Source organism: Convolutriloba macropyga, chromosome 7 (genome assembly GCF_964194025.1).
Source record: "Convolutriloba macropyga chromosome 7, txConMacr16.3, whole genome shotgun sequence".
NCBI lineage: Eukaryota > Metazoa > Xenacoelomorpha > Acoela > Convolutidae > Convolutriloba > Convolutriloba macropyga.
The window spans coordinates 31,384,268-31,401,591 of NC_134474.1; the positions used below are offsets into that span (position 1 = coordinate 31,384,268).

Genomic DNA, 17,324 nt, shown 5'->3' on the forward strand with positions numbered 1-17,324 from the left:
CGAGTTAGCGATCATCTTAGCCTGGTCGCTATTAAAATCATTCCAGCTAGAATTTAATTTATGACTGATTGCTCTTTGCAGTATTGTTTCACAAATTTAGTGAACAAAAATATTAGCATTGCCAGAATCCTTGAAGCTAGCATCCAGAAACCAATTTCAAGCCCTGTAAATTTAACCAAAACCCTCACATAATTTTTAATAAAGATTTAAAGATTAAAAAATTCAAAGACAAAACATTTTCAAAAAAGTAGAGGAAAGTTGAAAAAATTTTGTTGAGTAGTCGCTAAAATTTGAGATATTAATAAAATCAAAACAATTTTCTGTCTCTACAAACTATCCATAAACCCAAAGACTGAACACACACAAGATATAAATTTTTGAACTCAAAATAGCAATAGCAAAATTTATTGAAAGGTCTAAAGAGAACTTTTAACGTGTATTTACATATAGGATCAGCGTTTCGAGTAACATATCGGTCTTCGTTAAAAAAATGTAAAAAAAGCATAAAACGTGCAATTAAACGTGCGATTGGGGGTTGGGTTGTGAGGTCTCAACGAGGGGGGCTTCAAATCGCCTTGAGGAGTGTGGATGGTGTTGTTGGGCTGGGGTGCGGTGAGTGGGTGATGGGGGAGTGAGTAACGGGGGTGGCTGAGGGGGTAAAACTTTAGAACTCCCCTTCATTCAATGATATTGTATTGAAATACAGTTTTGATGAATAGCATTCTTAAAAACTAGTCAGGCATAAGACTCTAGGAGAATGCCCACAGGGTGTTATCCAGTTGCTGGGGACAAAAATTCGGTCGAGCCAAAAATTGCATAAAAACCACAGGACTAAAAACATACCCTGCAGATTGCCGGAAAATAGCCGCCGTTGATTCCAATAAGCATGATTGGGATTGAAAGAATAGAAGATATTGAAAAAAAAAGAGTTTTGTACGAAAACATTTTTTAAGTCCGATTTATTTTGATGGCATTTCGTAGTTGAACATAACGTACTTCTGTTTCTTAGAGAGAGGCTATAGGGGCTACTATCAATACCAATAAGCATTAGAGATGGTAACTAAGACTTATAGGAACGACGTTCAAATAGCGGGCATCTAAAATTGGGCTGTATGGGTTTATCCCGTTTCTATTTCTGACTTCAATTTTTTATACCGACTCTGTTCATTTTGAATTGCTTTGCTTAGCAACTGATGTTCAAATTCACTTTTAGCAGAATGAGAGAAGAGAGAAACTAGCCTAGAGAAGTCAAAAAGATTTCACGCAAAATGTCGAAAAAGCGGCAAAATGGTAAAGCGAAAAAAAGTTTGACGAAGTAAAAAAAAATACGAGCGCAATAATAGCCGGCTGAGAAGATGAGGGCGGCTATTAATAATTGCTACAAAGTTTGATTGAGAGCAATTAAAAAACTCAAGAAACGACAAAATCACCAACATAAAAAATCATGAAAAAATTCGGCTCGGAAACTGGTAAAAACGACTATTTCAAATTCAAATTAAAATGTCACTCTAAGCACTTGAAAGGCTATTGAAACCAGCTTAGGGCCTCTAATGAAACTTTTTTTAATTCCAACTGATTTAATTCCTACTTCCTAAATTCGTTCTCATACAAAAAAAAACCATAGCAGGAAAATTCCTGAAAAAAACAGCCCAGTAATTGGAAGAAAAACTTACAACTTATGTATCTGATCAGCAAATCAATCGAAGAATGCCATTCAAATAAAAAAAAATCCTTAAAAAACATAGCCGATAGATTGCTGGAGTAGCTCCAAAATAGACGTCCGTACAATACAGATAGAAACAGATACAGATATGATTTGAACAACTTATGGGCGCTGTGTAAAAAACATTCAGCGATAAATTTAAACAAAAACCGACTAATGTCGGAAGAATTGGTCTCGAACGACAGGAGGTGGAAACACATTTGACCCCACCTGGATTCAAACTTCGAACCACTGACCTTCCGATCAATAACCAGATGCACTGACCACTCGGCTATCAGGCCCTTGTTATTCCTATCCTGCAACCGACTTTAAAATAGCAACAAGCTTTAATTCGGAGTGAGAGCAATAGATATCACTCAAAAATGAAGAACGAAAGCGTGAAAAAAAACACTGGAGAAGTCAAAGAAAGTTCTAGAAGAAAAAAGCAAAATGGTCAAGCGAAAAATTAGCTAAAGAAAAAGACCAACACGTTTACAATAACTGCTATGAACTTCGTTCAAGAGCAATTAAAAAAGTTGGTTAAATTTGTTCAACGGAAGCCTATTTATTCGGGACCTTTACAACACATATGAGTTCCTCTGATATTAAACTAATTCAACTTTAACTGAGATTTGGCTGTGCAGAAGCCATTTGATAGAGTGCGGTACGTCAAGTATGATCAAAATCTAATCAGGAAAATACTCAAAATTTTGGTAAAGGAGAATGAGAAATAATGTCATGCGCGCAAACACTGTTAGTGAGGGGAAAAGTCATTCAGAAAAAGGGATTTTTTCAGCTTCGTGTTGTGAAATGTAAAACGAAAAAAGAGTGTCAGACCACAAAAATCCAAACACCAAAATATAGCTCCACTCAGACTACAGTTTCGCAGCTATAGAAATAAACCGACTAACGTCGGAAGAAGAGGCTCTCGAGGCAAAGGCGGTGGCAAGAGGGGGTTTAGCATAGAAATGTTTTAAGGCAGCAAAAAATCAACCCCACATGAGTTATAACCCCTTAACTCCCGGTCGGCAGTCTAACATCATAACCAATCAGCAAAAATGCCTTGATTTCCTTTCGCTTACAATCGCTTTTACCAAAAAGACCCCACAGGGGTTCGAATCCCGGACCTCCAGGAAGTCGGTTTGACATCTTTTCCACTAAACCACAATGGCTTTCACTCTCTTTCACCTTTCACTCAGAACAGCTTTTATATTAGCAATAAACTTTATTTCAGAATGACAGCAACTTAATCACTAAATAATTAAGAACTTAAGTGTGGAAAAAGTCACCCAAGAAGTCAAAGAATGTTCTAGAACAAAAATGCAAAAACAGTCAAGCGACAATTTTGTATAAAAACACAGACACGTTTACAACAATTGCTTTAAACTTCGTTCAAGAGCAATTAAAAACATAGCCGGCAGATTACTGTAAAATAGCCGCGATAGACGCTTGGGGCCTTCCATGAATTGAAACAACTAAAGAGATTAGATAGACAGATCGACCACAAGTCCTTTAATACACCACTACACTTTTTGGGTTAGCTTTGGACTGTCATTTTTATGAGATACATAAGCTCTATAGGGCTATAGCCCTAATAGGGCTTTTCAAAATTACGATTTTTTCCGTTTGTGCCCCCTCAGCTTCCATGAATTGAAACAACTAAGAGATTAGATAGACAGATCGACCACAAGTCCTTTAATACACCACTACACTTTTTGGGTTAGCTTTGGACTGTCATTTTTATGAGATACATAAGCTCTATAGGGCTATAGCCCTAATAGGGCTTTTCAAAATTACGATTTTTTCCGTTTGTGCCCCCTCAGCTTCCATGAATTGAAACAACTAAAGAGATTAGATAGACAGATCGACCACAAGTCCTTTAATACACCACTACACTTTTTGGGTTAGCTTTGGACTGTCATTTTTATGAGATACATAAGCTCTATAGGGCTATAGCCCTAATAGGGCTTTTCAAAATTACGATTTTTTCCGTTTGTGCCCCCTCAGCTTAGTGCGCGCATATTATTTGCACTCCTCAGATGCACGTGCTATATTTTTTACATAATGACTTACTTTGCAATGGCACGTGCACTGTAACTGGGGGGCGCATAACGTACTGGGGGGGGGGGGGGGGGGGCACAAACGGGGAAGATCCCAAAATTAATATTCAAAATCAAAAACTCTATTAATCAAGAATTAGGGCATATATATTTGGCATAAAGGTACATAAATGTTCATAAAATTTAAAGTTCTATAAGTGAGTTAAGAGATCATTTTTTGAGTGAGGTAAGTCATTGAAAATGTCAATTCCAAGAAGTCAGGGAAAGACAAAACAATAATATGTTAGACGAAGTAAAAAAAAATTGGAGCGCTATAATAGCCGCCTGGAATTGAGGACGCGGCTGCTAATAATTAGATAGAGCACCAATACAATCCAATTCTGGGACTGTAAAAAAACTGTGTAATACCAATACTCCTCTTCGAGTCGTAAAAATTCCAACACTTACGTAAATTGTTCTGAACTTTGTTCGAGAGTAATTAATCACTCAACGCCCCGTTATAATTCAATTTCGTGTAAACAAAAGGCGCGAGCCTGAATGATAGCAATTTGAATAGATGACGGCTTTGACAAAACTTGGAAACATACACGGCAGATTGCCGGAAAATAGCCGCCGTTGATTCCAATAAGCATGATTGGGATTACAAGAATAGAAGCTATTGAAAAAAAGATTTTTGTACAACATTTTTTAAGTCCGATTTATTTTGATGGCATTTTGTAGTTGAACATTTTTCTATTTCTTAGAAAGAAACTAGCCTAGAGCGGCAAAATGAGTTAAAGCGAAACATTTTTTTGTTCGACGAAGTAAAAAAAGATAGCAGTCCTGACGTACAAGTCCTGACGTACAATTCAAAGAATTTTCATTGACTAAACAGAAAAACTAAACCTAGAATGGACTATGAGTGAATTGAGAAAACCATTATAAAATAATGAGATCAAAAAATAAAAAAACACAAAAAATCAATGTCAAAATGCCGCATGTGAACAAAAAACCACTAGCGAGAAATGAAAATTTAATTCAAACAAAAAACTAGACCTAGAAAGAGCTATGAATGGACTGGGAAAACAATTTAGAAAATCCGATACAAAAAATCGAAAAAACAGTAAAAATCAGAGTGAAATTGCCGCATGTGAACAAAAAACCACTACCGAGAAACCGAATTTTTGTTCAAACACCATTTTCGCACTCTACTTTAAAATTAGAGCGAAAAAAATTCACGCCGCAAAACCACTCGCTTTTTCGCCCCAATTCCTGTTTCGGCGTGACCAAAATCACTACTCCAATTTGACTTCAAAAATCATGAAAAAAAGTGAACAGATCTTAAAAAAAACATAGCCGGAAGAATTCCGGAAACGACTCGAAGGACAAAATTGCCCATACTTATGACTAAACAACTAGAACGACTATTGTGAACCCTGAACCCCTTAAATGCCAATAAAAAAATTTCAGAAAGAATAGAAACGGCATTCAAAAACAAATCGAACAAAAAAACTAGAAAAACTTAAGTTTTTTTAGTACAAGGAATCAAAAAGCGGAGTAAAGTTTCTTTGTAATTAGAGCAATAAAAAAACTCTTAAAACAATGGGCAAGTCATAATAGGCTAAGAAACTTGTCTAAGATTTAAAAAAAGAAAGACCGCAAAAAAACAAGAAAAATGGTTTAAGATTTCTCAATTTTTCTGTCAATTTTCCTAAGAAAACAATGATTCATACCCCGAAAACTTAAGTCAATTGGTATCTGAATATTTCTTAAGTAACAAGCTTCTATTCAAATCCCACTTAAAGCATTAAAACAAAAAAACGGGCAAAAAATCATTAAATTTCGTCTAAAATCAGCAAAACTGATCAAAAACCTCCAAATCAGCATTAAACTCAAATTAACTACTTGAAACCTTCAATTCTTATCAAAACGAGCCTAAAACTAATAGTATATCAATCAAATCTCATAACCATCAAAAGTGGCAAAAAACTGCTTTTAAAAGCCGCACGTGAACAAAAAAGTTTCGCTCGTTTAGAGCAAATTTTTCGACACATCAATTTCTCGCTCTCTAAAAAACAGCGGTATGAACAAAAAACCACTCTTTTCGCTCCGCTTTTCACTTTTGTTTAGCACCAAAATCACTCCAAATTTTTTCACGCGTTTCATTTCCCGCTTCAAAAATCACTCCAATAAAATTGATTAAAAAACATACCCGGCAGATTGCCGGAAAATAGCCGCCGTTGATTCCAATAAGCATGATTGGGATTGAAAGAATAGAAGATAATGAAAAAAAGATTTTTGTACAAAAACATTTTTTAAGTCCGATTTAATTTGATGGCATTTCGTAGTTGAACATAACGTACTTCTGTTTCTTAGAGAGAGGCTACAGTGGCTACTATCAATACCAATCAGCATTAGAGATGGTAACTGAGACTTATAGGAACGACGTTCAAATAGCGGGCATCTAAAATTGGGCTTTATGGGTTTATCCCGTTTCTACTTCTGACTTCAATTTTTCATACTGACTCTGTTCATTTTGAATTGCTTTGCTGAGCAACTGATGTTCAAAATCACATTTAGCAGAATGAGAGAAGAGAGAAACTAGCCTAGAGAAGTCAAAAAGATATCACGCAAAATGTTGAAAAAGCGGCAAAATGAGGTAAAGCGAAAAATTTTTTATTCGACGAAGTAAAAAAAATAGGAGCGCTATAATAGCCGGCTGAGAAGATGAGGGCGGCTATCAAAAAGGACTTCTCCAATACTCCTCTTCGAGTCGTTAAAAAAGACAGCGCCCCAATACCATTCAAATTCTTTGAATTGTAAAAAAAAATTAGGAGCGCTATAATAGCCGGCTGAGAAGATGAGGGCGGCTCTTAAAAATATATTGATATCATCTTATCGCAGTGAGAAAGCTGTTTCTCTTTACTTACGTTACATCGAAAATAAGGGTTTCTAACTACTAAGCTAAGCAGACTCACTTCGTTATGACAGATGCAGATAGAACTTGGGTAACGGCAGGTTCCAAGACATGGAAAGCCAGTCCAATCTCATCAGGCACATTGGAGAGAGGAACTGAAACACTCAATCAATTAACGAGTTGGATGGACGATTTGTTTGTTAATCACTCATTGAAAAAATGATGCCAGCCACATTAACTTGATACCAGCAAAACAGGACACCAGTTAGTGCAAGGTCAGTACGTTTGTATCCCTATGCAAATTATATAACGATATATAAGCCAAGTATTTTTTTTCTTATCTCAGGTTTAAATTCATGTTCAAACACAATTCATGTTTAGATAATCAGAAACTTTAGACTCAGTTAAGTTAACATAGCCGGCAGATTGCCGGAATAGCTGCGAAATAGACTTGCGTGCCGTAAAATACAGATGGAAAAGATACAGAAGTGAGTTGATAATAGTTATCGCCACCGCCTATAAAACTTACAAGTTTATTTCAAAGGAGGTTGTTTTTGGGTGCAAAAAGTTTCCCTGTCGCGTCTCGAACCGGCAATCTCCGGATTAACAGCCAGTCGCCTTAACCACTCGGCTGTCGGACCATACAATCTGTTTTCTTACAATCAACTTTGTTTTAGGAACAGCAATTTAGGTCACGCAAAAAGCGTGAAATCAAGCGCGAAAAAGCCATTTAAGCAGTGACGAGACAGAATGTTCTAGAACAAATGTAAAAGAAAATGAAGCGTCAGACGACGAAACAAAAAAAAAACCAAGAGCACCGCTATATAGCTACGCTCAGCTTACAGCTTCGCAGCTATAAAAACAACTCGCCTGAATAGCGCCCGGCACAAAAATTTTTGAGTGCTGTTAGTTCAAAATTGCAGCTCAAACTTCAGAAAGTCACGCCAATTTTTATTAACATGAACAAGAAAAGTTAGATCTAGGTCAGGACAGATATGGACACCTGTACAATGACGAGGCCATTCTAAAGAATCGAAAGTGCCAGGTAACTCAACACAGGATTGCGACTGCCAACACTGATTCAACTTCATTGGTTCAATAATTGGAGGTACAGGTTCTTCATCGGATGATATACATTCTGGGGCCAAGCAGGAGAAGGATAATCGAGGGATAGAAAATTTGGAATCTTGTCCGGAAGAGCATTGATCTTTGCTGTTACTATGTGCATATCTCGGGTTGTTAACCAGAACAGTTTCGCAACTCTCTGATGTTCTAATCTCAGGTCCCTTAATTGATTCAATGCTTTGGGAAACTGAAATTTGTTTGGCAACAAATGGAGTTTGTCTTCGGCTTTCACGAATGTGAGGCCAAGAACTACAGACATATGTCGTATCAATTGAGCTTACAGTAAAGTCGTGGAACCGCCGAGAATATAGAGGCTCCATGTCCAGGGACTCAGCAGCTCCTATGTTAAGTTCCAGTGTTATTAACATAGATGAGCCGAAATCAACCTTTAACTGATCAAAAACCCATTGCCTAATTAATCGCAGCTTTTTAAGATGATAAGGCCTTTTTTATTTGTCTATTTCTATGATGTTGAAACACACAATGGTTAGGAAAGCTGCAATTTCATCAAAGGGGACATAGAGCACAAATGCATTTCAATCATCATGGAATGAAAAAGCTGCTGCTGTGGGAGTGAATGGATTACACGACTAAAAACTTCAACTTACACAAGCAAGTTTTGGCTGTAAATAACTCATTGTTAGCATTGACAGATTTAACGTACGTCATCAAATGCTCAAAGAGCTGAAAAAGATATACAGTCTTACCGAGCTCTGAGTACTGAGATAGATAGGCAATGTCCCCCGCAGCCCCGTCCTTCGAGTTGGATCGAACTGCAGCTAAATCAATCCAGAAGAATAATTTCAACTATTGAATTACAAAACAGATTTCAAGGGATTATTTATAACTTTCATCAGTTAAACACAAACAAAAATATATATTTAAAGCAGCTGATTCCAGCAAATTAAGTTAAAACTCCAACAGGAACTACAACCGAATAAAAAACATACCCGGCAGATTGCCGGAAAATAGCCGCCGTTGATTCCAATAAGCATGATTGGGATTGAAATAACAGAAGATATTGAAAAGATTTTTGTACAAAAACATTTTTTTAAGTCCGATTTATTTTGATGGCATTTCGTGGTTGAACATACTTCTGTTTTAGAGAGAGGCTACAGGGGCTACCATCAATAACAATAAGCATTAGAGATGGTAAATAAGACTTATAGGAACGACGTTCAAATAGCGGGCATCTAAAATTGGGCTTTATGGGTTTATCCCGTTTCTACTTCTGACTTCAATTTTTTATACTGACTCTGTTCATTTTGAATTGCTTTGCTGAGCAACTGATGTTCAAAATCACTTTTAGCAGAATGAGAGAAGAGAGAGACTAGCCTAGAGAAGTCAAAAACATATCACGCAAAATGTTGAAAAAGCGGCAAAATGAGGTAAAGCGAAACATTTTTTTATTCGACGAAGTAAAAAAACATAGCAGGACAACTTCCTGACGTACAATTCAAAGAATTTTCATTGACTAAACAGAAAACTAGACCTAGAACGGACTATGAATGGATTGGAAAAATCATTTAGAAAAAAATCCTATCCAAAAAATCGAAAAAACAGTAAAAATCAAAGTGAAATTGCCGCATGTGAACAAAAAATCACTACCGATAAAGCGAATTTTTGTTCAAACACCATATTCTCACTCTACTTTAAAATTAGAGCGAAAAAATTTCACGCCGCAAAACCACTCGCTTTTTCGCTCCATTTCCTGTTTCGGCGTGACCAAAATCACTACTCCAATTTGACTTCAAAAATCATGAAAATGTGTGAACAGATCTTAAAAAAAAAGACAGCGCTACAATACAATTCAAATTCTTTGAATTGTAAAACATAGCCGGCAGATTGCCGGAATAGCTGCGAAATAGACTTGCGTGCCGTAAAACACAGATGGAAAAAGATAGAGAAGTGAGTTGATAATAGTTATCGCCGCCGCCTATAAAACTTACAAGTTTATTTTAAAGGAGGTTGTTTTTGGGTGCAAAAAAAGTTTCCCTGTCGCGTCTCGAACCGCCGATCTCCGGATTAACAGCCAGTCGCCTTACCCACTCGGCTGTCGGACCATACAATCTGTTTTCTTACAATCAACTTTGTTTTAGGAACAGATTCTGTTTCTGAATAACCGCAATTTAGGTCACGCAGAAAGCGTGAAATCAAGCGCGAAAAAGCCATTTAAGCAGTGACGAGACAGAATGTTCTAGAACAAATGTAAAACGAAAATAAAGCGTCAGACGACGAAACAAAAAAAAACCAAGAGCACCGCAATATAGCTACGCTCAGCTTACAGCTTCGCAGCTATAAAAAAATAGGAGCGCTATAATAGCCGGCTGAGAAGATGAGGGCCGCTATTAAACAGACTTTAAACTCTTAAACACAATAGTGAACATTCAACTTAGCTAAGAGTCAGTTCAAATTTTAAAGCGTGTACCGCTATTACTAATATTTGCAACGACTAACTTGGACTTCTTGGCGGCTTAAGAATGCTGTTTATGATTTGTGGGCCATTTGCAGACGCAGAATTTGTGTCGCCCGAGTTACTTCCAAAACTGTTATCTAGACTGTTGTCAAGTCCATGTCCAGATACGGAGTCATTGTTTGGAACCAAGAATTCTGAGTTAGTGGCAAATGGGGTGGTGGGAGTGGAAGTTGAGAGAGGTTTGGGGAGAGTGCCCATGAGGTAGATCTGGTTTTCTGAATTCAGGATTAGGGTAAACGTCTCCCCACAAGAAGCTGACTGAAACACCACGAATAAATTGAAGAAATGATAAGCCAAAGCACTTCATTTCAAATTAAAATTCAAAATTCTAATTTCAAAATTATTACCAAATTGGAAGATCAGCTCGAATAGCGAAGTATTTCAGTTATTATGAACATAAAAAACACTGATGACTCTAAGACAAATTTCGCCGCGTCTAACCATATAAGGAGAGCAAATATTTTTCTTGTCATGTGTAACATTCAAACTTTAAAAAGTGAAAAAACTCTAATCGTCAAAGCTTGCAATTGAAACGCAAAAAGAGCGACAATCAAGTCATTTACCACGGCCTTCTCCTGTTCTAACTCTTTGACCAGAGCAGGGCTATTCTTCTGCTTGAGAGACCCAATGCCCAATTGTCCGTCTGAATTACTGCCCAAGAGATACATTTGCCCCTGTTCCACGAGCACAGCTGTGTGGTGTCTGCCGGCGAAGAGCGATACCACTCTATGTTTGGCGAGACACTTCACTACCACAGGAACTGCGCTGCTCTCCACTTCAATCTAATCAAAAATTAACCTAAAAGGATTTAATTCACAGTTAGCTAAGCTATGAACTTATCAGTAGCTGATATACAATCAGATAGCTATAAATTGTAAAACAATGCTAGAGGAACACAAAATATCGCACTTATCTCATTATTTCTCACGCAAACGGGCACGAGAATACAATTACTTTCTTTTACATGTTCCACAATCTTTTTAAACATAACCGACTAACGTCAGGCGAATTGCTCTCAACTACCGCCGAGCAATTGGCTTCGTCAGCAGCTAGCCACGGTATAGTGAGGCTATCTTTAGCTTAACGGAAGGGACGTGAGGTTAGCGCAACGTGAGGAGGGTTGCACCGGGGTGCTGATAGGGGGGACAGTGGGGTGGGGCAACGGTGGGAGGGCTGCTCTTAGCGGCAGGAGGCCCTTACGGCCTGAACTATGTTCAGGGGTAGGGATTGGGGGTGGGGGTAAAATGAGAGGGGGCTGATGGGGGGTGCGGGTTAACTTCTATAAACCGCCCTTCACACCACAAGTATATGTCTCCAAAACAGTTTCTGTTAATCGCATATTTGGAGACTAATGAGCTGAAAGGCCTTAAGAGCACTTAATTCCCGCTGGGCGCCGCCTGTTTATCCCGCTACCTAATTATTCGGGACGAAAAGTCAAATGGGTCAGACGAAAAATCGGTCAAGCGGAAAATCGCATAAAAAAGACTAACAGGATTAGTATAATTGCTACAAACGTCGTTTGAGCAATTAAAAATTGGAGGCAGACAAACTTTAAGGGAACAATTATAGTTGCGGTCCATCACCAAGCCCTGACAGCCAGAAAGACTTGATAAGAATCTATCACAATCGCGTTAGCAATCATTTTAGCCTGGTCGCTATTAAAATCACTCCAGCTAGAATTTAATTTATGACTGACTGCTCTTTGCAGTATTGTTTCACAAATTTAGTGAACAAAAATATTAGCATTGCCAGAATCCTTGAAGCTAGCATCCAGAAACCAATTTTCATGCCCTGTAAATTTAACCACAACCCTCACATAATTTTTAATAAAGATTTAAAGATTAAAAAATTCAAAGACAAAATATTTTCAAAGAAGTAGAGGAGAGTTGAAAAAATTTTCTTGAATAGTCGCTGAAATTCGTGATATTAATAAAATCAATACCATTTTCTGTCTCTAGAAACTATCCATAAACCCAAAGACTGAACACACACAAGATATAAATTTTTGAACTCAAAATAGCAATAGCAAAATTTATTGAAAGGTCTACAGAGAACTTTTAACGTGTATTTACATATAGGATCAGCGTTTCGAGTAACATATCGGTCTTCGTTAAAAAAATGTAAAAAAAGCATAAAACGTGCAATTAAACGTGCGATTGGGGGTTGGGTTGTGAGGTCTCAACGAGGGGGGCTCCAAATCGCCTTGAGGAGGGTGGATGGGGTTGTTGGGCTGGGGTGCGGTGAGTGGGGGGATGGGGGAGTGAGTAACGGGGGTGGCTGAGGGGGTAAAACTTTAGAACTGCCCTTCACTCAATGAAATTGTATTTAAACACAGTTTTGATGAACAGCATTCATAGAGACCAGTCAGGCATAAGACTCCAGGAGAAATTAATGCCCACAAGGTGTTATCCCGTTTTTGAGGATAAAATTCGGTCGAGCAAAAAATTGCAAAAAAACAACAGGACTAAAATAATTGCTACAAAGTTCGATTGAGAGCAATTAGAAATGATGAAATCGCCAAAAAATCACCACCACCATGAAAATTCACAAAAATTCTGAGCTCGGAAACGGGTAAAAATGACTATTTCAAATTCAAATTAAAATGTCTCTAAGCACTTGAAAGGCCGCTGAAAACAGCATAGGGCCTCTAATGAAACTTTTTTTTAAAATTCTAGCTGATTTAATTGCTACTTTTTAAATTCATTATCATGCAAAAAAAATCATAGCAGGAACATTCCTGAAATAACATACCAGGAAATCGAAGAAAAATTTAGAACTAATGTATCTGATCAGCAAATCAATTGAAGATTCCATGTATCTGATCAGCTACTCAAATGTGTAACAAAATCTTTTAAAAAAAACAGCCGGTAGATTGCTGGAGTACAATACAGATAGAAACAGATAATGATATAAGTTGAACAACTTATGGGCACTGTGTAAAAAACATTCAGCGATAAATTAAAACAAAAACCGACAAATGTTGGAAGAATTGCTCTCGAACGACAGGAGGGTGAAAAAACATTTGACCCCGCCTGGATTCGAACTTCGAACCACTGACCTTCTGATCAATAACCAGATGCACTGACCAATCGGCTATCAGGCCCTTGTTATTCCTATCCTGTAACCGACTTAAATTAGCAACAAGCTTTACTTCGGTGTGAGAGCAATATATATCACTCAAAAATGAAGAACGAAAGCGTGAAAAAGTCAATCGACAAGTCAAAGAATGTTTTAGAAGAAAAGCACTAAATGGTCAAGCGTAAAATTTGCATAAGAAAAAGACCAACACGTTTACAATAATCGCTAAGAACTTCCTTCAAAAGCAATTAAAAGTGTTGGTAACATTTACTCCACGGAAACCTTTTTATTCGGGACATTTACGACTTCTTTCTGTTTCGGCTTGACCTTCAATTTGACTTCAAAAATTGCAAAAATGAGTGAACAGGTCTAAAATACAGCGCCAAAATACAATGCAAACTCTTCGAAATGTAAAAAAAAGAGAGCCTCTAAATAATAGCCGCTGAGAGGCTGACCTCGGCTATTAACAATAATTGCTACAAAAAGTTAAATCGCATCATAAAACTGTTGCTAAACTGAATAAAACTTTTCATATATCTGATTAATGGAACAAGTCAGTTGAACTGAAAATATAAGCAACTAACGTCTGAAAGAATTGCTCTCAAACGACCAGCGAGCGGTTGTCTTCATTAGTAGCTAGCCACGGTTTAGTGAGGCTAGCTTTAGCTTAATTGAAGGGGCGTTAGTTGAGCGCAACTGGGGTGCACCGGGGGCTGAGAAGGGGAGGAGAGGGTGGCGCAATTGTGTGCGTGTGTGTGTGTGTGTGTGTGTGTGGGGGGGGGGGGGGGGTGGCGCAATTGGGGGGGGGGGGGGTCAACAGTGGGGGGGGGGGGGGGTTGTGGGAGGATGCGAGGGTCAACCTCTAAGATCTGGCCTTCACACCATAAGTATAAGTCGCCAAAACAGTTTCTGTGAATCGTCTACTTTGAGACTAGTGAGCTGAAAGGCTCTAAAAGAACTTAATGCCCACTGCGCGCTGTCTGTTTATCCCGTTTTTGAGGACGAAAAGTCAAATGGGTCAGAAGAAATCTTGGTCAAGCGAAAAATCTCATAAAAAAGACCAATAGGACTAAAATAATTGCTACAAACATCGTTTGCGAGCAATTAATCATCTTGTAAGATTTCTATAAAGAAGTATAAGATTGTTTTCCTATTTAAAAACTCAGTGAGACAAGACATGTGTCCTTGATTGCAAAGACAAAATAACCTTGCTGATGAAGTTCTTCATGCCCATCAGAAAACCCTGTCTGTTATTTAGACCCAATTTATTGAATGCATTGTTCCCACACGCTAACACACAACCCATGTCTGCCAAAAATAGTGTCCCATCGTAGCCACAAAACACCTTGCGTATCTGAAAGCCTTCCGCATCCTGAAGCATTTGAAGCAAATAGTGACCAAGTTCATTTCGTTTGCAGTTTTATTCTGTACCGTTTTTATTTTGTTCTCGTTTACTGTCTTTATTTAAGGGCTAGGATCTTTATGCAAGTACGCCTTTTTTGAATTCATTGCAGTTTAATTGACATTCTTGCCATGCGAATATGTGCAAATTTCGAGCCCATATTTATATATGCCCATATGATACACTGACAAAATACCTGGGCAAGATAAAAATTGATTAAAAACTTATGAAGGAATTGATTTCCTTCTATAACCAAACACGTGTGTTTTAATTAATCTGATCGTATAAACGGGCCCTCACTTTACGAGTGAGAATTTCAAGTGGAATTGTCAGTACATGTTTTTCAGTGTAATTTTATAGTCATGTCTTTGATCCGTTCAAAATAGCGGACGTAAGTGTAATTCACATGGCTGATTAAGGATAATCAGCCATGTGAATTACACTTACGTCCGCTGTTTTGAACGGATCAAAGACATTACTATAAAATTATGTAGAAATGGAATTTCTAACTTAAGCTATCTTAAGAAATTTAAGAAAACTTAAGAAATTATGGCAAAGTACTAACCTTGGGTTATTTCTCAGAAGTTTAGAATTAAATTAGATTGAAAGAATAATGGCTAGGACTTTAGAGGCGGTTTATTCAACAAATATTGATTTTGATAAGTACTGACAATTCTGACTTTGTCTGAACTGAACGATTCATAACCTTTGATGAAACTTAAGATTTCTCAGCTCAAATTAGAGGTTACTTACTAAATTGGGGATGAATTTGATTTAACCATGGAATTTTTTGGGACTTTTCGCATGAGATTAATTTATAAAAAGAAATCGGACTTGATTATATCTCTTATTTACTTTTGCGGAGTATATATGCCGCTTGATTTTTGTACTTTCTTAGAGCTTCTTTTTGAATTTAATTTTGTAAGTGAAGTCTCTCCTTTCTGTTGGTAAGACAGAGAGTTCTTAGCTAGATTTCGGCGTGTTTTTGTTATAGTTTTCTTAGTAGGCATAAGTACTAGAAGTTAACTGGTGTAAGTTAACTTTTGCTAAGTATAGAAGTGTGCCCGTTTTCCTTTATAAGTTAGTTTGGGCAGAAGGTCTTTAAGAGAATTAAAGTCGCCTAGAGGGCTAACTTAGAGAAAAACTAAACCTAGGAATTATTTTCAAAACTTGTTGGAATTTAGAGGCTAAGGCCCCGAACCACCTTAGCTGAATTTTAAATTCTACATTGGCGACCACAGAGGGATTATCAGAATTTGAAGTATGATTTAAAGCTCATGATTTAAGGAAAATGTGAAAGTTGTCTATATGTGATAACGTGAAAGTTCTAAGCATATAAATACGGCTTTAAAAAAATGCGATCTTTAATTACCTTGCTTCGTTGTACTAGAACCAAAGTGACTTCAACTTCACTGAGAAATGTCATCACAAGAGGAACTTGGTCTCAAACAAAAAGTTGGCGAGAGTATCACAAAGTGGGCAGACAGGGTTTACCAAAAATGCTATCGAGAAAATCTAGGATAAACCAAGAGTTGGATCGTCTGGCCCACTGGATTTTCATCAACGGGCTACAAGTGGAGAGCCTGAGGAGTGAACTTCGTAAAGAGCCATTTATGGGGTGTGCTGTTACGGTGGGCTTAGCTATTGACCTGGGAATCAGTAGTGCAACACAGCCTCAGCCGGTAACAATGCGGGACGATGATGATGATGCTTGGAGCACTACTGCGACGATTGGGGAACAAAATACCAGAGATGCCAGCACACAAACGGAGATGGAGGTTCTCGAAGCATTCAGTCCCGAATTTCACTTCCGTTTAATTCAATTGGTCCTCTCTGGGCAACAGAAAATGAGATGGGCTCTTGAACACTTGATGCAGGGACAACAGGCAAAAATTGGAGGCCAACAAGTTCAAACGAGGTCCCGGGTAGTATGCCAGCGGTGTGGTCAAGAAGGCCACTACAGTCGGGGATGCGCAAGATAGAAACGATTCGTGTGCAGTGTTGTCTCTCCTCGAAAGCATCAAAACAAGAACTTGCAACTGTTTGTGAATACTCAGACCAAGGACTAACTAAACCTTTTATAAGTTCTTTTTCTATAAATTTGTTTTACATTTCTATTTACTGATGTAAATCGTTTAACTATGTAATTATAACTATTCAGGAGAATAGTTAAGTCCGAGTGGGTGGTGTAGAAATGGAATTTCTAACTTAAGCTATCTTAAGAAATTTAAGAAAACTTAAGAAATTATGGCAAAGTACTAACCTTGGGTTATTTCTCAGAAGTTTAGAATTAAATTAGATTGAAAGAATAATGGCTAAGTAAGTTAGGACTTTAGAGGCGGTTTATTCAACAAATATTGATTTTGATAAGTACTGACAATTCTGACTTTGTCTGAACTGAACGATTCATAACCTTTGATGAAACTTAAGATTTCTCAGCTCAAATTAGAGGTTACTTACTAAATTGGGGATGAATTTGATTTAACCATGGGATTTTTTGGGACTTTTCGCATGAGATTAATTTATAAAAAGAAATCGGACTTGATTATATCTCTTATTTACTTTTGCGGAGTATATATACCGCT

At 37.6% G+C, this 17,324-nt stretch overlaps 1 protein-coding gene across 1 annotated transcript in view; it reads right to left on the reverse strand.

The window, feature by feature from the left end:
• The window catches only part of LOC142342782 (uncharacterized), a 123,135-nt gene that overhangs the window by 46,636 nt on the left and 59,175 nt on the right, over nucleotides 1–17,324 (reverse strand). The window contains exons 12-17 of the mRNA XM_075394347.1: nucleotides 14,545–14,709; nucleotides 10,823–11,041; nucleotides 10,241–10,517; nucleotides 8,491–8,562; nucleotides 7,662–8,123; nucleotides 6,720–6,813 (exon numbers count right to left, since the gene is read on the reverse strand). Of these exons, the coding sequence (XP_075250462.1) occupies nucleotides 6,720–6,813; nucleotides 7,662–8,123; nucleotides 8,491–8,562; nucleotides 10,241–10,517; nucleotides 10,823–11,041; nucleotides 14,545–14,709 (1,289 nt within the window). The remainder of the gene's footprint in view (nucleotides 1–6,719; nucleotides 6,814–7,661; nucleotides 8,124–8,490; nucleotides 8,563–10,240; nucleotides 10,518–10,822; nucleotides 11,042–14,544; nucleotides 14,710–17,324) is intronic.